This window comes from Parus major, chromosome 7 (genome assembly GCF_001522545.3).
Source record: "Parus major isolate Abel chromosome 7, Parus_major1.1, whole genome shotgun sequence".
Classification (NCBI taxonomy): Eukaryota; Metazoa; Chordata; class Aves; order Passeriformes; family Paridae; genus Parus; species Parus major.
In genome coordinates this window covers 6,310,239-6,331,870 of record NC_031776.1, presented here as the reverse complement: position 1 = coordinate 6,331,870, position 21,632 = coordinate 6,310,239, and the positions used below count along the sequence as shown (strand labels likewise).

Sequence of the window (21,632 nt, the reverse complement as noted above, 5' to 3'; positions counted from 1 at the left end):
ATAGCAGCTCCAAGGAGAACCTTGCTGTTTGATGCAGTTGTGTGTTGTTATGCTCAGCAGCATTATCTCCTCACAGTGCTTGCAAGGTGGGTGAGACACTGCACAGTAACTGTGGCTGCTGTGCAGTGCTAATGCTCATTGCTACTGCCCTCAGCAGTGCTTCCTGCTGTACCATGCTTTTGTGCCCATTCTAAATAGGGGGGCAGTCTCTACATCCTTAAAATGCACCTCTGCCTGGATTGGTCCCTGAGTGAAGGAGTGATTCAGGATATGGACCTGTCACAGAATGACTGTTGTCATTTATACATCTCAAATTTTAGCATTTTGGGGTTACACTTGATTTTTCTCACACATTTTTTCACTTTCCAAATCTCACAGTAAGTTCCACTTATACCTATTGCCTTGCTGTTTGGGTATTTTTAAGGATGTTATCTCATTTTAAAAAATAATTATAATTTGAAAATTGCTAGCACAATTCAAGTGTCATCTTACAACCTACTTAAAGCTTTACCTTTAATCTTTTTTTATTATCTCCAAAGTGAGTATACGTAGCAAGCTGCAATTACTCTGTCCTAACTTGGGATGATAAATTCAGAGGATAGAATTTGCAGTATGTGAGCATTTAGCTGTGTGCTCTAACTCTCCTTATGGAACCCAGTTGGTTGTGCTTTATTGTGTGAGTATAAGGTTCAACCTAAAAATCTTCATTTCCTTATGTTCCAAATGATAACCTTACATTTAATGCAGCAAGGGTTTTTTTCAAGACATATTCCATGGCTGAAAGCAAAGGTTTGTTACTTTCTGATAAAACTAATTAGTTAGTTAATATATTAGCTACAAGAATTATTGATAACATGAACATATTCCAAATATTAAATCACCAGTTCCTTTTTTTTTACCTTTTGTGTCTACCCAGATTTTCATAGTTCCATAATTGGCAGCAGGCTTATTTAACACAATATAATATCAAAACATAATTATGACTATTTAACATAATAGCCTTCACTGGTTTTGAGTCATTGTTAATTTTTTTCATGCCCTTCCTGAAATGCTCAATAAAAACTGAATTTCCAGTACCATAATCATAGCTCACTTTGAAGGAAGTATCTTTAAATGCTGAGAAAAAATCTGTGGGGAAAAAAATAACATAAATTCTTACAGGAAGCATATGCTTTACTTGGGAGTTGTGTTAAGAGAGGAGTCAAGCCTCAGACAGCAATGCACCCAGTACAGGAACCTAAATAGCCAGATTCATATAAATACTCAGAAAAAAACCATAGCACTGTATATTGGAAACTTGATGTTTTAACTGGTAAGACGTAAATTTTAGTGATTGCTTCAATTAATCTGCTGTGTTCCCTATGGAGAGAGATTTTAGTAGGATGTTGTTTGGCAGGGTTCTGGACTTCTTCTGTCATTACCTGAAATGGTTTGGGGTGTTTTTTATTTTTCATATTAGTATTATAATCACTTTAACTGCAAGAAGAGATGTAAAAATATGTGCTTTATCAGCATTAGCTCTGTCTGAATCACTTGGTTTGTTTTTGTGTTGCAGACTGCTCTGAACTTGTATTACTTGGCCATCATCGGACACGGTCTTTCAATTGCATCACTTCTGATTTCTCTTGGCATATTCTTTTATTTTAAGTAAGTATATCTAAAATCCTTCATCAAATCCCAGTGGTTGCCATAACCCTGGTTTCATTGCTTTGGAACACCAGCCATCCAAATGAAATTAGATAGAGCAGGAAGGTGAAGAAAGCCAGTATATAGGTTTGCTATTGGACTCCATATTGTAACAAAAATGGAGCTTTCATTTCTGAGAAATCTAAAATCAAAAACCTGTAACCCAAAAGCTGTAGGATATATTGAAAATAGGAAATGGAAAAATGTTTGTTCATTTTGGGTTTATGATGTCTGGACTTTTTTCATAATAAACTAGTCATACTATATGTATAATACATGATAAAGTATTCATACCAGGAATTGGGCTCAATGATCTTTGTGGGTCTCTTCCAAGTCCGGATGTTCTATGATTCTGTGTAATGCCAAGTATCAACTGAACTAAAGAGCAAGTGGAAAGCAAAATAGTGATGACATTTGATAGGTACAGTAACATTCCAAAGTGGTACTCACAAAATACAACGACTGTAAGGGAAGTAAGGCTAAGAGAGTAGAATAGAAATAATAAAAATAATCCCATTGTTTGATTCACAGTACTGTGTATGACAGGCTGTCATCTGCTGACTAACAGTTATTATGTCACCTTCTTGAATGGAAGTTTGAGCAGTGTATCATTGCTGTCCCAACAGCTCATAATAGTACACAGGCCTTTTAAAATTAGTCTTAATACTTTATATTTGGTGAGCTTTCTTTCCTTCCCTATGAAAGATTCCTTTTTCTTTTCCTTTAAGAAGCTGCTGAGGCCTGCTGGAAAGGTGAACCCAGGAGTGTTACCACATGAGCAGAGCTGAGAAAGACGAGCTGTTCCCTGTGCCAGCTGCTGCTGTGCCTAGCGTGGGCTCCCCTAGTCAGCCTGGTTTAATCATTTCATAAACACCTTCTCCTTGGCAATGCACATCTGCCCCTCACACTCACCTACTTCTGCCCCTGTGCCCTGCTGCCTCACTCCAGCTTCCACTTCCTCCTGACATTTAAATAGGAATAGCAGATACACTGGCAGTGGGTACTGCTTTTCTCATGCTGTGGGCTTTCATTAGGTGGAGGCAGCTGATAGCTGATTAAAAAAAAAAGTTCTTTTTAGTCACATCTGGCTGAAAGCAGTACTTCATTTTCCACTTTAGCTGTGTATTACTACCCCAGCCTTCCACAGCACTTCTGCAAATCCCCAACAAACAGGAGTGTTTCAATTTTACTGGATTTTAAAAGAAAGGCTACATTCAAGATAACATTTCAGCTTTTTCTGATCTCATTTCATGAGAAAAATGCTTATAATTGTTTTTCAATCAATTTAGTTTTGTATGATCTGTAAAAACAAAGCTTCTCCTTTCCAAATTCACTTCCCTTCCAGAAACTCACTGTGTGAAATGGCTCTCAGTCCTTATAACTTTGATTTTGTGTAAAAAAGGTCAGCGCTGTTGCAATAAATGTCAGAAAGTTTAGCAGTCTAAATATCTAATGTGACAGGAAAACTGCTTTAACACATGGGAAAAGAAGATTTGGAATAGGAAATTATTTTATAAGTTCACAGAGTATCAAGTGTGATTTTTCTATACCATAATATGAAAACCAAAATAATGTCATCTTTGTTTGTGGCACTTAGTGCAAAAGCAGGTGATCTGCTATGCTGCCATCCTGTGTCATGTTTGTCTAACCATCCAGGGATTTTCTTCTCTGGGAGCAGGATCATCCTTCCTCAGAGAACCACATGGAATGAATCCAGACCCACAAACCACATTTTCTAGACTGTGGTTATGTTGGGATATAAAAGGAAATTACAAAATTCAAAGGAAGCTAAAGAAAGTCCTCTGCAAGCTGTTCTCTTGGGATGTACAGTTCCTCTAAAGTATTTTTAGTAGCAGAAGGGTATTTAAGGACCTAGATTAATACCAGGATGTATTATGTATCGGCTAAGGCTTGGATAATTATTCATAGCTTTAACAGGTGGACTTTTTTTTTTTTTTTCCTTCTGTTGTGGGGGGTGTCTTTGAATTTGTCCTTTCCAAAACATTTTCCAAAACTGACAACTGACAATTTCCAGACAGCGATTTTTGGATTTCTGATCATTAGGATATCTTTAGATTTGACTAGAAATTTGGAACTTTTCCCCAAAGGAAATACCAACTGTTTGGGATTGGAATTTTGCTGCGTTTTATGTTTGCATTTTAAATTTTGGTTTTTCTTCAGAAAATTTTCTCCTTGGAAGTACTTGTCAAGCTTGTGACTTGTGTTCCCCAAGTGCATTGGAGTTCTTGGTTTAACAGAATGAAATGGGTCATAAACTTGGAACTCTGAATGTCTCTGAAAACTCATCCATGACACATAAAAATGACTTCTTGCAGTGTCTCTGCTTTCTCATTCTGTTACATACTCAACATCATGCACGTGTTGCAAATGTTAAAATAATTGTATGGTTTTCATAAAGAATGAAAAATGAGGCAAGAGAATACTTAAAAAGCAGTGATTCAGGATAAAGGAGATCTATGGTTTCAAAGATGCCCCCCTCCGCTCCCAACAAAAACTGAAGCAGTGAAAAAAGCCAAAACCAAACAAACTCACCTGAAGTAAAGGAGTTGTTGATCAAGTGTCATGTCAAATCCCATGACAACATTCACAGAGGAGAGCAGCACTGTGTTAAGGAGAGAGTGGGCGAAGCTCTGATGATTGGATTGTTTTGGAGACAGGAGCTGCCTAAGTCACTCTATTAATGTCATCTGAACAGATGATTCTCCTTAGGATACATACATGGATCTCACTGGTTGAGTTTTACAGTATTAAAATACCTTAAAAACTTCGATCTCAAACCCACTTAGGGGCTTTTGAAAATGTCACCCTTTTTTCTTCTGGAGAAATACTGGAGAAATTAATTTTCCCTAATTCCCAAGATATATAAGAGTTGAAAAAAGGAGGGAAATAGATAACTTAGTAGGAAGTCTGTTTTTATTTTACTACAGATGGTTTAATTGAGGGGTTGGTCATTCAAATGTACTTAGATCATAAATATGAGAATTAAGTGATAAAGGAGATTATGTCATTAAGAAAAAAGGAATATAGGAAGGAAAACAGAAGAGGGAGGGTGGGGAACCTTAGGAAAAATCTTTTTATTACGAAAAACAGTTTTTAAATGTCATCAGTCTTGCTTTCTGTTCCTTGTCCGGTGATCCTTTCAATCCTTTCATGCATGGGTGGAGGTGGGTGGGGATGGGTGTGTTTGAATATTCAACAGGAACAGCTGTGGGATGACCCGGAGAGATGGCCCCGTTAGCTGTACGTGCTCTTCCTTGCCTGAGCCCTGAGTCTTAACAATAAGCAGACAGAATTCCAGAGTTTTTCAGGACTTGTTTACACAAAGCCCTTTGCTGGAATCTAGTATTGTCTCTCTTTTCATATATAAACCATACAGGGAAAAAACATATAAAAATACATTTTCAAATAATGTAACATTCAGAAATGTTATAATAATTAAAAGTTTATCTGCTTGGGGCGTTAAAACAAGACTCAAATAAAATCTTAAAGAGCCTAATGGAATATATTTTTTCCTCAAATTCATATGCAACCCTTGGAGACTTTTTCTTCGGTATTTTCTTCAGCCAGATGATATGTGGCAAACAAAGTTTCCTGTAGGTCCCTGGTAAATGGCAGCACTGGTTTCTGGTGGGGTTTCCTTCCCCTGTTTTTTAGTGCCATGGGCTCTTTTAGTGTCATGGACTGTCTCAGGGCTTGCACAGTGTGTATTGTGAACTCAGTCCAGGGATCTGTGGGTGCTCTGTACACTGCCCTTGTGAGAGCTGCAGAGGATGCAGCCAAGATCTGCCCTATAGCCAGGCTTATGGGGCTGTCCTTTTTTTCCTTTGGATCACCTTGATTGTTGTTTCATCAGTCAGCAGTTTTCAATATACTCCTCCAGCCTTTGTGAAGATTCCATATCTGCATTTCTCTGAAAAAATGTAAAGGTCTCCCTTCTATCCTCTCAAATTAAAAATGAATCATCAGTGTCCCTCCTTTATCTTTTCTTCCAGCCATGGCATTTGAAGAGGCCAGAAAACTTGGATTTTTTTATTTTTCCCTTGGGTGACAGCTTAGACATGTCGCCTGCTGCACTTTTGAGTGCATTTCTGATTTCTCTCAGTGGCAAGTGTGTAAGTGGTAGATTTTCTCCCCTCAGTTGGTTATTACAAAGTGTCAGTCAGCTGCACTCCATCTCTCTGGCCATTAACTGGAGACAGGCAGGTGTGGGTATAGAGCACAGACTCTGCAGCAGAGGCTTCAGTCAATGCTCTCTCTGAAGCAACCCAGGAGTTCACTGGAAAAACTTGAATGAGAAGCAATCCCTCCTCTTGGAATACACAGTTATTCCTGCTTCCTCAAGAATGGCAGAAAAACAGAAAGTTTATGCACCCAAGTTCAACATTCTTTGATACAGTTGAATCCCTAGGTTTTTTTTTTTAAAAAAAAAAACCTTCCAAAGATATTATCTCTTTTTTCTTGCAAAATTAAAAGCAAACCTTAGAAATTAACACAGTTAAATGCATTTCTTTAAGGATTCCATAATTATGTTGTATAACTAAGTTATACACAAAAGTCAGGGGGAGATTTGTATTATTTTGCTTAGATATTTCTCTAGCTTTAGGCTGAAGGAAGAAAAATGACAAGGATATGAGTAATAGGAGTTACCCTCAAATAATCTGAACAGATTTGGGTAAATGGAAAGATGGTAAGACAGCTTCAGCAAGCACAGGTGTGATAGGTAATTGGGAAATTCTTCAGATACTACTCAAAAGTAATGTAAATCTTAAAGTTATTGTCAGCATTTAAATAATTTTCAGCTGCTCACTACAAAGCAAGTCTTCACTATAAACACATTGGACCTAAATGCACTTTCTTTCTTTCTTCCTTTTGGTGTATTAAAATTACTCAGGTCCTGAAGAAAGGATTGATGTAAGACTTGTTAGTAAAATTGAGAGCTCTAGCATTTCAAAATGTGAGAGTTGTTCCCAAGTACACATAATTGTTCTCCCATGTACTCATTTGTTCTTGTTTCTCTTTTCTAGGAGCTTGAGTTGCCAAAGGATTACCCTGCATAAAAATCTGTTTTTCTCTTTTGTTTGCAACTCTGTTGTAACAATAATTTCACTGACAGCCGTCGCCAACAACCAGGAATTAGTTGCAACTAACCCAGTAAGTGAAAGTTGGTTTTCCAGCCTTGTTTGTTTGTACATGAATGGCTTGAGCAGCGCAGCAGAGGTGGGAGCTGCACAGCTGATGAAATGTTGTGTGTAGCGAGGTTACAGCATTCCTGACGCCGTGTCCGTGTGACGTAGCGCAGCAGATGTCTCACGGTGCCTGGGACATTGCACATTCGAGGTTGTGAAATAGTAAAAGTGCTTTGAGGGACTGAGCTTACTGAACAGCTCTTCTCAGCTCCACAGAATCGCTCTTGCCCTGAAACAACTGCAGGGAAGCCTGTTCTAGATTTTGTCAGGGAGGCTGACAGCTGAATTCACCAAGGAGGGGCAGAAAAAAGGTTGGATCTGTCTGCTAGTTTTTTGTGGCTTTACCTTGGCCATCTTCAGTAAAAATAAGAACAATTTATTTTTCCAACACAAAGAGTCAAAAGATGAAGTACATAAACAAACAAACCCCTAGCTCTGGCTTTATTGTTATTTAGACATGGAAGATAAATCTTAACTCTGTGGAAGTTAGGGTAAAACTCCAGAAGCTGAATTCAGTAAAAAGATAATTGCATTTTCTCCTATTGAAGCAGTCATCAATGTCCTGGAAAACATACCTGTTACTATGATTATGTTATTATTAGGTTATTAAGTAGCTGCTAAAAATCATCATCAAGTTAGTTAGGTAGCAGAGAAAATGGTAAAACAATATTGGGTTTTGGTTTGTTTTAAGCCAAGTGGCAGAAATAGAACAATGAAGTGAGAAGCAATATTGGAAGGAGGGGGGGAAAAAATGGGATTTAATGTGACCAAATCGGTAAGTTAGCTGTTGCTCCTTGTTCACAACATCACATTTTAGACTTCCCAATACATTATATTATAGCATTTGAGCTGTAGAATATATTTTGAATAAAGCTAAATACAAATGAATGCCAGGCTCCTCCAGAACCTACTGCAAGCTCTCGGTCCCTCGGTGCAGTTATGAGTAGGTTAAAACTGGAAATATTGTAAGAATTTTAAAAATATTAATTGTTCTCTGGGGTAGTTACATATTGTGATGGTAAAAGTGAGAGGGGATTACCCACATCAAAGTACATTTGTTGCGGGGTTACTGTCAGATAATTTAAGGATTTGGAATGCTGAAGTATGGCAAGGTTTGCAATAAGCAAAATATCATAACAGCATTCTGCCACACTTTGAGGATCATGGGGTCCCCATGTATGAATAATAAAAATCTAGACTCAGTTATTAGTTTTATGTCACCATAAAGTATGGGATTGTCGTGCCATAGAAATTTTATTTTAGAAAGTAAAGAAATATTTTTATTCCTTCTAGCGGAAAACAGAATAAGCATTACCTTGAGTGGTATTTTTTTCCACTTTGCAAATAAAGCTCTGAGATTACTGCAAATTAAAAATTTAAATTATTCTCTGGTGGGTTTTTTTCCTGCAGGTTAGTTGCAAAGTGTCACAGTTCATCTACCTGTACCTGATGGGTTGCAACTACTTTTGGATGCTGTGTGAAGGCATTTACCTGCACACTCTGATTGTGGTGGCTGTTTTTGCTGAGAAGCAGCACTTGATGTGGTATTACCTTCTTGGCTGGGGTATGTGATTTCACCTTGTGGTTTTTCAGGTCAATGCAGCCTCTTCCTCCTTCAAACATCTGTATGTTTGCCTCTCTGAGCTGTAGCTTTGAGTGATGATGACACAGCCCAATTCTTTGTCTGTAGTGTTTTAACAAGCTTGGAAATATTAATGTAGGAAATGTGTGTGTACCTCTGCCGAGAAAGAGAGAGATTATGCATTTCTGGAGTCAGGAAGTGACTCCTCCTTTGCATAGAGAAAATAGTCTCCTATTATAAAAAAGACCTTAAGAAGTAATTATTCATTGTTCCTCACCTCAAAGATGTTTATTCAGGAATGAATGTTTGTTTTCAGAGAAGTCTCGCCGTGCCTAGGGTGGAGGGTCAGAACTGAGTTAGAGATGGCTGAGGATTTATTTTTCCAGCAGCTCCATTTGACCTGTATTGTTCACTAAACAAACACAGAATAGCTGTAACTGAAGATCTCAAGTAGTATCGGTATCAAAACTAACAAGCCAAGCTTGCTCACTTCAGGTAATGCACAAGGGCTTACTCCCTAAGTGAAAGTGGAGGCTCTGGCAGCCTCGCTGTATTGGCACACTCAGCTCCAGTGTGACTTGGTACCTGGGTCACTGTCCCACTGCAGGCACAGCTGAGGTGTGGCTGGAAGGTGCTCAGCAGCTTCTGGATATCAGGTACCACCAAAGTGTCAAGGGCCCTAGATGACTAATTTGCATATTCTTTTAAATTTTTTTCATTTGGTTCGATTTCCTGAGTCTAATTTCAAAGTTGTTTTCTAAATACAGCAAGGTACTGATACCAGTGAGAACATGCTCACCACTGGTTATACTGCTAAGGCTGTGCTCATGTATGCAATCACCATTTTAATATTACCTTCCAATTTGGTGCTACTGCAGATTGCAGCCTGAAAAGCATCTGTGTTAATGAAGATCTTGCTATGTTCCAAAAGGTGAAAAGTTGATTTGTCTTTCTGTGTGTTGCTGTGGATTTCTTGGCAAGTCAGTGGGATAAGGTTTCACACAGCCCTTAGAAAGAAATACAACAAAAGAAAGTTTAAATTGGTCTGTGTTAGTTGATTTTCTCTGCAGGTTTATAGTTTGGGTGAGGAGAAAATATAGAAGATTCCTGCAAGATACGCAAGTTTACTTTGTTATTAACCAAATTTTACTAATGAAGAAAATACTTGTTTTTCTCCACAGGTTTTCCACTGATCCCTGCCTGCATACATGCCATTGCAAGAAGTTTATATTACAATGACAAGTAAGTACCTTCAGCTTGCTTAGCAAACCTTTTATATTTTCTTTAAGGTAAAAAATAAACCAAAGCTAATAAATGCCTTCTTTTTTTTATTTTTTCTTTTCCTGTCTGTTTTCTATAGTTGTTGGATCAGCTCTGATACTCATCTGCTTTACATCATCCATGGCCCTATTTGTGCTGCTCTCTTGGTAAGCATTTTTCAAATAATACTTTGTTTTCTTGTTTGTTTTCTGGCTGCTTTTGATAGGTGTACAAAGGTAAGAGCCTTAAGCTAACATTTAGAAGTCACTGTCACTAGTGAGTCTGCTGCTTAACCCAGCAGGTGCCTCAGACACACAAGATACAAGAGGTCTTGGCCTTATTAAGGATCTGTGCCTCTGGTCCTTTGAGAAACTCGGGGTTTGCAATGTTGATTATCATTCCACTCAAATACTAGCAACAAGGAAGAACTAAACCTTACCCTGGAGTACTAGAGGGGAATTTAAAATCCTTCCTTTAGCTGAGCATGCCTCTCATGCCCAGGCTAATTGCCAGGTGGACCCTGATAGAAGCTTCATTGTGTCACTGTACTGTGGCCAAACAGCCACCAGACAGTCTGAGATTCAGGGAAAGGGGGTTTGGATGCCAGGACTGACTGTGGATGGGAATACGGGATGGAGAGAAACTAGAGCAGGCACTTTGTGACAGAATCAGTGCAAATGGTTCTAGCAGCACCTGTGACTGCCCCTTTTCTGACACTAATTTAGCACTGTCTGCTTTGGCCACTGGGGTATTGCAGCTCCTCTGTTTCTGGAGTGCTCATGAAATCTCAGAGCAGTGTTCTGTCTGACACCCCTGGTTAATGCCAGCTCTATTCAGTGTTCACTACTAAATGAAATTCTAGGTGAGTAACAGGGCATTACTGCATAGAAATCAATCTTGCACATCAATTGCACTAGGACTGGATTTGCTCTATGAAATTCAGTCAGTAGATTGTTGCTAAATAGAAATAGGTGTGTACTTAAACAACATAACAAACCCAATTAGTGTAGAGGCATTCCGTATGTGATTAGCCCCTGACTGTGTATGACAGTCATTTGTTTTATTGTAACAGAAACCTTGAGCTGGTCTGGCCAAAATGCTGAGTCCATGGCTGCTGACTGACTTCTCTCCCCACTTTTCAGTTCACAACACAAAGTTGATTAAGAATGAAAACCTGAAGTAACTTTATGGATATAATTTCAGTTTCTGATCTAAAATTTCCTCTTCTGTTAACATTTTAATGAATACCTGGAGGGCATTTCATACATAGAGAATTCTCTCAGAAGACCATGTATAAACCCTGGGATTCTTGTGACTCCCTTTTTCATTCACAGAGAAATTAACTAGTGAACTTAAATTTTGAGGACTGCGATGATACCATGACACACCTGAGCCCCTCTGTGTGGGCAGGCAGAGCAGTACCCATGAAGTTATTGAGAGCTGTGACCCTTGGGGTGTGAATTATTGCTGGTAATCTCTTGTCCTGTCAGTCAGGTCTGCTGTATCTGTTAATGTAAAGATCTGCTGAGCTCTAATCTGTAAATTTAAACCCAGTCCTAAATCCTTTCAATTTTTATTCTCTCTGCTTTACACAGAAGATGAAACCCTGTTTTCACAGAAAAGTATAGGGATTTTTTTTGGTGGGTTGTTACTTGCATTGTTCTGGGGTCTCCTCAAAGATATATCATTTAAGTTCTTTCAAGCTGAATGATAATTTGTATTAGAATTTTCGTTAAATAGCAATGTAAAGGTTTCTGTAAAAGCTATAAGACTGTACTATCTTCCATGAAGTGACCTCATTTTAGGATGTAAGGTCCTTTTTTCTCATTCTAAGCAGTGGCCTCCACAAAATCACACTGCAAGTAGCCAGACTCCTGTGGGATTCAAATGCACTGGATCTGTCCCAAATGATCAAGTCTTGTTTCTATTCAAGGCCACATTCAGAATGTTCTTTGATTTTACTGGAGGCATAATAATCATCTCTTTGGGGTTGGTCTGGGCAGAGTTTTTGTCCATCCTCTTTGCAATTTACAACTTTGTTCACTTTTGATATTCCTACATTTTTCATGACCCAATTGAAAGTGTATTTTTCTTGCCTCAGTACGATCAGTAAATTTATTTTGAAAATCATGCAGGAATAACAGATTAAACTGCATATCTTGCCTGTGATGTGAAAGTGCTTTAAAGGAGTTGCTTACCTTTCTGAAAGCAAAAAAAATAAATAAAGTTTTTTTTGTTTCTTTAAATTCAGAAAAGACAAGGCAAGGCTAAAGATGTTAAGTTAAATGCATGTGTTTAGGCTTTGTGAACAGAACCCTCATTTGCTTAAGCAGCTTGCTTGCCAGATACAATTTCCACACTTTACTAAGCATGACCTGCTTTAGTAGACATTTAAGCATCAACATTAAACTGCAAATTAGATAACGAGGGGGAAGACACTATTTCTATATGCAGGAGCAGATCTCAAAGAATGTGAAGGGGACTGTCAAGTGCCAGGGAGAATTGGCAGAAACCAATGGGAATTTAACTCTTTTACATCACTGAAAATCCTACAATTACATAAAGTTAAAAACAACGCTGCTTTTATGGTCCCTGTTGTTACATAACTCTGGTCAGTTCTTCTGCCAAAGAAACAGGTTGCACTTTGATTGGACTTGTCTTCAATTGAGCATTAAATTACATCTATCTGCCTAAGCAATCACAATTAAAGAAACAGTAGAGAGTGATGTTAGTTTTCATGCTAGATGCATATTGATCAAAATGATCAAAATCCAATGAGAGGGGGAAGGGAAAGGAATTGGTTTGCACTTCAGTGAATGCAGTAGTGATTTCCATGTAGATTTCAGATGTGCCAGTGCTCTTGTGTTTTTGTTTGTTTGGGTGCCACTGGATTATTTAGCTATGCCATTACTTATATAAATATTGTCACAGGGATGTTCCTTTCTCCCTCTAATAAAGTTATTTATTGGTGTTGCAGTCTGACAGACCATTATAGATGCAAGTTCTGATTGAAGGTGGGCTAGAAGGAAATTCATGTGCTCCCCGCTTTGTCTTTCATGTCCTTGTGTTTAATGACTTTAAGCTGAACTTGGTGCAGGCTCAGGTGTTTAGAAGCTGAATGCTCAGTTGTGTCCAAGCAGGCAAAGATACGGAGCTGCACAACTGCATTAAAAGCCAAACAATGGCTACCAACTTATATCTAAGAATATCTGAGTGCCTTGAGTGAGAATGGCCTGTTTATATCATCCTAAGGAAGAACTGAAACAGAATTCAAACCTGCAAGGATTACTATACTACTTAGTGCAAACTCAGCATAGGGAAAAGTATAAATATCAGGGACATAAGGAGAGTTTAATTCAAAAACTGCAGCTTCTGTTGACTTGGGACCTTGGCTTCAGTTCACTGCCACACTCAAGCCAGAAGCTAAATGCTCCTGAGTTTCCATATAGGCACTAACACATTTTTTTTTGTCTAGGATTGCCTTCTCTGCCTTTGTTTCTGTTTTTTCTCAGTTGCCCTGTTCAATTTTCAGGTCACTGTGGGGCTGTCGCGATTTCACTCTGTTTTCATTGTGCAGAACCACAACAGAGGTCCTTTGGGCTTTTCCAAACCATCACAGTCAATTTCATGATAATGTGCATGCGAGGAGTTCCACTGCCCTACTTTTGCTTAAATGTAAAAATCTACTTAGCACCTCACTTAAAACCAGGACCTGTTTTCATCACTTGAATTAAAAATTCAGTTCATCCTGCTCTCACTCTTATTTTCTGACAGAAAAGATATTCATCAAAACTTGGTGCTATATACTTGTACTGACACTCATCCTGTTCTGCTCTGCCCTCTGCTTTGCCTCCTCCAGCTTCCTCTTCGCCCTTTTAGCTATTTGCAAACTCTTTGCATGCTTAATTTTGTGCATTTTGGTTTTGATGGGTGAAACAAATAGAAAAACTCTGTGCATATTGTAAAAGAAACAGCTCATTGAGTGTTGCTATTTATGCCTGGCTGCTGCAACATTCATCTTCAGTTAGCTCATAAGGACAATGTTATAGGAATTGGCCATCCTACCAAAACATGAGAGGGCAGAAAATGCAGTGTTTGAGACATGTTAATGTTGAACAAGTAGATTTGAGAAGGATTAAATTTAGAAATGGAGGAAGGGCTCATTGTCTGCACGTACTATAGGAAGTTGGATAGGGATCGTGGGCCACATAAAATCTAAATAAATCCCTCGAGAAAGAATCAGAAGACCTTGGCTGTTTAAACAAAGCTTAAAGCATAAAGGAGGCTTCCAGGAGAAATTCATGCAGTAGTTTCCTATGTAAAACAACTTCCTGTTAGAATGATTTAAATAGCATGTAAGTAGAATATAAATAACACCCCATATCTGTTTGGCCATGTTGCTATAATAGCACACAGCTATTTATTCTGAAAGCCTGAACTGACAGGAAGAATTCTGCCATGGCTGTGGAGGCAGCGTGACACCCGTGGTCTGAAATGCCTTCCCTGCTTGCACTTGTGCTACAGCAAGACAGAGCCTCCTCCTAGACCAGCAATTCTGAGGTGTTTTGGAAGGGAGTTGTCTGTCTGTCTGCCAGCTTCTTCCCCTACCTCCCTTTTGTCTCTAGTTGTTGGCAAGGGCAGACAGTCCTCTGGAAGCTGAGATAGGAGCAGAGCCTGTGTTTCTCCCTTCCGTAGCCGCTCCCCAGAGCACCACCTCTGTCCTGTCTCTGTGTGCCTTGGATAAGGGGATGGACTGGCTGAGCTCTCAGGGTCTCAGCTACCTGCAGCTTCCACCAGGGGCTGCACAGGAGATGCAGGTGGGGTGGGATCATCCCTAAGGCTGCTGTTGCTCTGGTTACTCATCCTTGGGAGATGTGTGTGTTATCCATGCACATATTTGTGTGTGTATGTATCAAGTTTTGTGCTTGCTCACAGTGACAGTTTGGGATTTTTTTCTGATCAAACTGAAGGAACAGAACAGACCATCTGTAACAAAATAGCCTTAGTACTTATGGAAATAAGTTCAGTAGTGCAAGGGAACAACACAGAGCATCATCTCAGTGCTTGCCCCATTGGCAGCTCTGCTGAAAGAATAAGAGATCCAACCACTGGCTACTGTAAGAATGCCAAATCCACTGTTTGTCTAGAGGAATATACAGTTCCTTGTAGCAGAATTTTGCCTTTTTATTATTATTCTGATTTTTTCTTCTCTATAAATTTACCAAATACATGTCTGAAAAATAAAAAGCAGCTTTTTGAAGAACCATATTTAAATATAAGGAGAGGAAAACATCATCCTCTCTCTTGATCAACCTTAAAAGAATCAATTCTTCACTCATGCACTGTTCCTGGCAGCAGAGAAAAAGGTGTGTGGTTTGTTACCACTGACAGGTACCTTGCTTTTAGAGTTCAAGGAATGGGTGTGGATACTGGAAGTTAGAGCCATATCTCAGTTACATAAAGGTGTTTTCAAAGATGTTTATCTGATATCTCTTGTACAATCACAGTGCTATCCAGGCAGTGTGAGTTTGTGATGTCTGGTGTCCAGTCTCACAAATCAGAGTGTAGGATTATTTTCCAGACCTCCTTCTCAATGTCATTTTCTTTTCCGACAGGTGAACCTTTTCTTCCTGCTGAATATCGTTCGTGTTCTCATAACCAAGCTGAAAGACACCCACAAGGCTGAGTCCAACCTGTACATGAAAGCAGTGAGAGCCACCCTGATTCTTGTCCCACTCCTTGGCATTGAGTTTGTGCTGTTCCCATGGCGACCCGAGGGCCGGATCGCTGAGGAGGTGTATGACTATGTGATGCACATCCTCATGCACTACCAGGTGGGAAGCAGCACGCAGCCCTTGCTCACCTGAGCTCAGAGCAGTTGGCATGGCAATCAGATAAAAGATAAATTATCATGCTGTTTCAATTTTTAAAGATCTTCATCCAGTAGTCTTTGACTTCTCAACATGCTGAATTCTTATTTAATTGTCTTCCAGTTTACAAAGGAAAGAAGCATCATGGCAGAAAGCTGGTCCTGTATTTTTAGTGATCAATTTTAAGAAATAATTTATCATGTTTAGATTTATCCTGCATTTTCTTTGTTATCTATATCTGAATTTTATCAGAAACCTTTAATTATCTCACACTTGAAATTGCCCATAAGCATATGAATTAAAGCAGAATCCTTGTTTTTATTTTGCAGGGCCTACTGGTGGCTACGATTTTCTGCTTCTTTAATGGCGAGGTAGAGTAACAACTTTCACTATATCTATAATAATTTTTATTTTTATATATTTTTGTTTCAGCAATTAAGGATGTGGTTTTTTTATTTTTTTACATTTTATGTCTAAATTAAAAGAAGGAAACAAAGTATCAGGATGCCAAGAGCATAGCTTGGAAAGGACTGTGCCATCATTCATGGCACCAGTAAGTGTGTTAGGACTGATTCTTGGGTGCTAAGCTATACACATTTGTCTTGATTAAGAAATTGAAGAGACTTGTCACTTTGCTATGAAGTCCATATAAGTATCATAACACTAAAAAGCAGTTCAACACCCAGAAGATTTGTCTGTGTTGGAAGCTGTACAGGATGTTATCCTGGAGAATCACTGCTTGGTCCTTCTGTAGCAGGAACAGGACGCGCTGCACACGTGTTGCTGGGCTGTACCCTCAGCAGGGGGCTGGAATTAGGTGGTCATTAAGGTCTCTTCCAAACAAACTCCTTCTCTGAGTCTGGGGTTGTTTTATGACACTCTCTGGGAAAATTTTAGGCTGAGGTTTGGAAATTTATTTATTTGGAATTTTGGTTATTTAGCAAGAGTGAAAAGCACCATTCCAACAGTAGTCCCTAACAGCTCTGTGCACTGAGGGCAGGAATTTGTGTGGGTTAGAAGTGAGTGTTTAAGGTACCATGATCAGATGATCAGCCAGTTCCAAGGACAAACCTTACTCTGACATTAGAGGATTGTGCCAGGTTTCAGCAATAGATGATATTGATCCTGTTGAAGCTAACAAGCTTTGCTGTTATTTTGGATAAGTCAAGGTCTCTGGAGTGCACAGGGTGACTTTCATGTAGAAACTCTTGTCCTAGGCTGTAGAGAATACACTTCAAGAGGCTTAGTGTCAGAGATCAAAGCAGTATGAAGGCTAAAAAAATATATCTAAAATCGTTAATGTTGCTCTTGCTTGCAAAAAAAACCCTAAAAAAATCCCAGCAACCCCAAAACAAGTGAACAAAACTACCTCCACCAAAAAACTAACTGGTAATTTGCCAACACGTTTGGCAGAGGAACAATTGCAATGCTATACTCATTCCTACACATCTGTTTGCTCATTTGTTCTGCATTTAGTGTGGTTACAGTATAGGCTGTAAGCAGAAATGTGGGAGTAACCAGATGTTTTCCTAAGACTGATCCCTTAGGGTTTTTTATCAGATGTTCTAAAATTATGTCAGTGTTTTTCTATTGTGTTATTGAGCAGTAATTTTTACTCACAGGTAAATATTTGGTTAATGCTAGAAATGTTTCATGTAGACTGCCCTTCCTTCTCTTCCCAAGTCCAAGGCTTGCAGAATTGCAGTGAAGCTACCATGGGCTTTGAAGGTTTATTTGCGTGTCATTGTTGTGTGTCCCGCCACACAAATGCGTGAGTCCCACTGATATTTTGCCAAGGAGCCCGAAAAGATGAAGATGGCTTTCTCTGAGTTCAGTGGGCCTGGAGCAGGGGCCTTGATCTGATTTTACCATAGAGCAGATGCAGGTTCAAGTCCCTGCTCATACATTGGCTTCAAAGCAAGAACATCATTAAGTGTTCTGGATCAAATCTGATCATTTGCCCTTGCTCTGCATTGACATTTCATGCACTCTTGCCCTTCTACAGAGCAGAAAGCTCAGGATGGCTTCAGAATGCCATAGTATAGTTCAGAATGCCTTCTAAAAACAGGCATTTGGAAAAAATCAGTTTGTTCTGCTCCAGTGTAAAATCAGGGAGGAGGGGTGGAAAACCTCAAAATTTCTGCAGTTTTTATGAAACAACATTATCTGCTGCTCAGTTCTGTCTTCATCATTGTGCCTCTTCCAAGGCTGTTTTTAATTTTAAATTATGATTGATTTTGAAATCTATTCCTGTGTCTGATAATATTTCATTGTTACAAACTCATATTTTTTAACATATCCTCTTTTGCTGCGTAAGAAAAATCAAACCTGAGTCATGTCCTAAATTCACCATGGGCTCATCAGTGGTAAAAGATGAGCTCTTCCACAACTCCTACAAATACTAATAAATGAATCACTGCTTGAATATCTACAGGCAGAATAATGTTTAAAGCAGGACTTGGGTATTTTAACATTTGTTAATTTAGGAATTAAATTTTTAGACCACAGACCTTGACTTAGGTAAATGTACATGTCTGTATTTGCTCTCTAAAGAGTGGAAGTTTGTGTCTTTTAAACCACTTTTGGGTCCAGTGCTTCTGTGACCACTATTTGCTTTTTTTAAAATTATTTTCAGTACACCTTGTTCAAGAAGGGACTTACTTAATGCTTTATAAACAACTGTATAAGTAAGGAAATCCAAGGGGAGAGAGTAGGTAGGGAAAAATGTCAGCACGTAAAAAATGGGTTTCCGTTGTCCCCTGAAAGGTTCCAGCCCTGCCAAGTGGGGCTGCAGGCACTCGTCTTCTCCCCTGTAGTCAGAGCAGGGCCTGAACAGACCCTGCAGCTGCAGCTTAGCTGGGCTGCACAGGGGCTGCTCCTCATCCCCCTTCACAGCAGCACCTCCTGAGAGATTACAGAAGGAGCAGCACCAGGGGGACTGGTGGTAGCACTTGGCTGCACCGAGTCTGTGTTTTAAAGGTGATGCTGATGTTGGAATTGACACTTGGAGTGACAGTGGGGCAGAGATTCCCTGTGGGATATTAGCAATTTAAAAATGCTAAAAGCACAATTTTCTTTCTAAGTCTTAGCTTTTCCCAGCTGTTACTGTACATGCTAGTGTATTTTGCACCAAATATCAGGCACCAAATCCTGTTCAAGCAAGACACTTCTGACCAAAAAGTGAACAAAATTGATCTTCTAGGATAAAACTTCAGTGAAGAGAAATTAAGAAATGTAAGAAAAATAGCTGGTATGTGCTGCTGACTGTAGCCAAGGAACATCTCCAGTTTGCTGAGCAGAGCAGCCAGGGATGGCCTGTCAAATCCAGTTCTTACAGGCACTGCAGCTGTTGGTCACAAACCTCCTCCAGACAGGGTGGATGTGCAAGCCCTTCAGCTTGGATCTTCTGTGGCAGCCCTTCCCCAAGGACACTCACATTCTGCTCATGGGCCAGCAGCCCACAGAGTGAGATGCTCTCAACACATCATGTTTTCCAGCTTCAGATGGCCTAGCATGGCTTTTGGGGTCATACAGGCTGTGGCCATAGAAGAAGCTTGTCAGAGATCTCTGATAAATCAGTGGGGATAATTCCTGTTGAAATTTTAATAACAGGTGCTATAATGACCTACGTGATCTGTGTAAACCTTGTGGGGTTTGTTTGTTTTTTTTCTTTCATTTCTCTGCCCTACAGAAATGCTGCCATGAAGATCATAGTCTCAGGTTTGCAAGGTTACACAGGCTGTTGTACAGCAGATGAGATAGATGAGGCTGTGTTGTGGTTTGGTTTGGGGTTTTTTTTCTCCTGGTTGGCTACTGAGCTCTTTAACTTGTCTGATACTCAGCATTAAACTACCAGTGTTAAAGGGCTGACTGGAAGGAGGTCTTCCTGCAAACTCATCAAAGCCAGCCATTATTAAGTTATAAGGTGAGAAAGAAAGAATGAAAGAAAGACTCTTCCAGTTGGAACCAGCATCTCTGTTAATGACTGAGAAGTACAATTATATTATTACAATGTTTTTCATTCAATGCTTGTCTTAATATCCTTTCTTGTAAAAAAGTTACAAAGTTCTACCCCTCCTGAGCTGAATTTACAGCTCCATGCCACTGCTCAAAGCTGAGAAGAAAGTGGTAAAAGTTATATTCTCACCTTGTGGGCAGACACAAGAGGTATTGTTGAACAGAGCGTAACTGATTTTTCCCATCTTCTATAAATGTCTGGAAGGTTAGAGAAGACTGAAAGACATTTATTTCACGATAGATGAAAGGATGTAAGACCCTACAAGAATAGACACACAGCAGGACAGAGGTGCAGTCCTGATTCAGCAGTAAGAGAGAGGCTTTAGGAAGAATGCCAGGAATATACATGACTAACTAGAAATGTATGGAGAGAGCGTGATGGGCACTGGGGCAGGCCGGGAGGAAATGCTGTTTGCCTGTACAGGAAACCCTTTTTATAGCTCTGTCCCTGGCATGGAGCAGCTGGACTGCTTTTCCCTGGAAGTAGCCCCAAGACATTTGTCTTGCAGGGATGCTGGTGGCTCTTAGGAGCTATGGAATCCTTTGGGTATCCTTTAGAACTGGTTAACAAATGTTTTTAACAAGTAAAAATAAGATAGACAGTTGTTCCTGAAGGAACCAGGAGAAGTGTGGGAGAGGACTGGAGTGTGTCATTTGGCAAGCCTAGTTTATCTCCCAGCTCTGCCAAGAGACTTCTTTGACCTTGTTAAACCATTTAGTTCCAATTGCTCGCATTTTCCTCACCTCCAGCCTGTCTTGTCTAAAGAGAAAATTGCTCAATGTGTAATTTTTTGCATGTGTGTCTTCAGGAGAACAAATAGAACTTAGCTTAGTGATGAACACAGATTGATGCCAAATTCCAAGCTTTCCTCTTGGAAAAGTTGGAATTTTGAATATGCTTCTTGTCTTCGCTTAATGATAGATTACAGGAGATGGATTCAACCTGTGCAAAGACTTAAGGATCTGTGTTGGCTCTATTCTAGGTTTCTATGCAATGCACACATTAATTAATCTAAAACTTCCCATGCTTAAACAAGAACTCTGCCTTTAGACTCTGAAGAAATACAGAATTTTGATATGTATGAAAAGCATTAAGATCTGAAACTCAAAATTATGATAATTATGATTATTGATTTCTCAGTGTTTGGAGATTTGTGTTTAGATGTTTAAAGTGGATTAGAAAGTTTTTATGAACAGTGAGAGAGCACTTCCTTTGCCCTAAAATGCTAATTTGTTAATTGGTTGATACTTCTTTCCTTATGCTCTGGCATTTCCTTGTAAAGGATTTGAGAAATATGAAGTTCTCCTTTAAACAGAGATTTCTGATACCAGACTGCAGGAAGTCTGAAAACTACATCCCTTTCTTTGTTTTTGTTTTTCATGATTAAAGCCAGAGTAAAATTAGACAAAAGGAGCCATTGTGTGAGGGAAATGGAAAGCAAACATAAACCCTGAAGACATATAGAAAATCCTACAAATATTTACCCACAATGTAAACATTTAACTGGGGCAGTCACTGTTCACTGGTTAGCAGTTAGGACTGCTTTTGGTACAAAGTTTGGCTGAAAAGGAAATTAAATATTCATTATTATGAATATTTATAATATAAATATTATAAATATATATAAAAGCTGACCCATTGGCAGCTTTTTTAACATAGAAAAATGTTAGGAAAAGCAACAACAGGAGCTATTACCATTGTTAGCATTCCCCACTTGGAATCTTCCCTGAAAGACTAATTCCATGTGAATTTAATGAATACAACACTCCATCACTCCATTCTGCACAGGTGTTTAACCACATTGGAGGGGAGGAAAGCCATGACAAACATCACATCCTTTCAGTGGAGGCATTTAACCCAATGGGGCCTTCAGCTATTTTATCAGCTGTATTTTTAACTCTGGTAGACATGTGGAGTTTAGGAAATTGTGTTGAAGGTATGGTCAGAAACTGGGGAAGACCAACTTGTGCCAAAATCATAGCAAATGTAATTTATGGTGTGTTGAGAGT

The 21,632-nt window shown here is 39.2% G+C and overlaps 1 protein-coding gene and 1 long non-coding RNA gene across 24 annotated transcripts in view; one reads left to right on the top strand and one right to left on the bottom strand.

Annotated features, from left to right (window-relative positions):
- CALCRL (calcitonin receptor like receptor) overlaps window positions 1-21,632 on the top strand; it is a 64,995-nt gene that overhangs the window by 39,101 nt on the left and 4,262 nt on the right. For all 4 annotated transcript variants that reach the window (XM_015634850.2, XM_015634848.3, XM_015634849.1 and 1 more), the window contains exons 6-12: window positions 1,556-1,647; window positions 6,732-6,858; window positions 8,304-8,457; window positions 9,657-9,717; window positions 9,836-9,902; window positions 15,351-15,569; window positions 15,935-15,976. In XM_015634850.2, coding sequence (XP_015490336.1) covers window positions 1,556-1,647; window positions 6,732-6,858; window positions 8,304-8,457; window positions 9,657-9,717; window positions 9,836-9,902; window positions 15,351-15,569; window positions 15,935-15,976 — 762 coding nt within the window. The remainder of the gene's footprint in view (window positions 1-1,555; window positions 1,648-6,731; window positions 6,859-8,303; window positions 8,458-9,656; window positions 9,718-9,835; window positions 9,903-15,350; window positions 15,570-15,934; window positions 15,977-21,632) is intronic.
- LOC107207546 overlaps window positions 4,603-21,632 on the bottom strand; it is a 30,831-nt gene continuing 13,801 nt past the window's right edge. For 11 of the 20 annotated variants that reach the window (XR_004498335.1, XR_004498341.1, XR_004498347.1 and 8 more), the window contains one exon: window positions 8,396-9,482. This is a non-coding gene — a long non-coding RNA (uncharacterized LOC107207546). Of the gene's footprint in view, window positions 6,044-8,395; window positions 9,483-21,632 lie in introns of those variants that run through there. The other 9 variants (XR_004498350.1, XR_004498349.1, XR_004498348.1 and 6 more) reach the window with 9 other exon arrangements.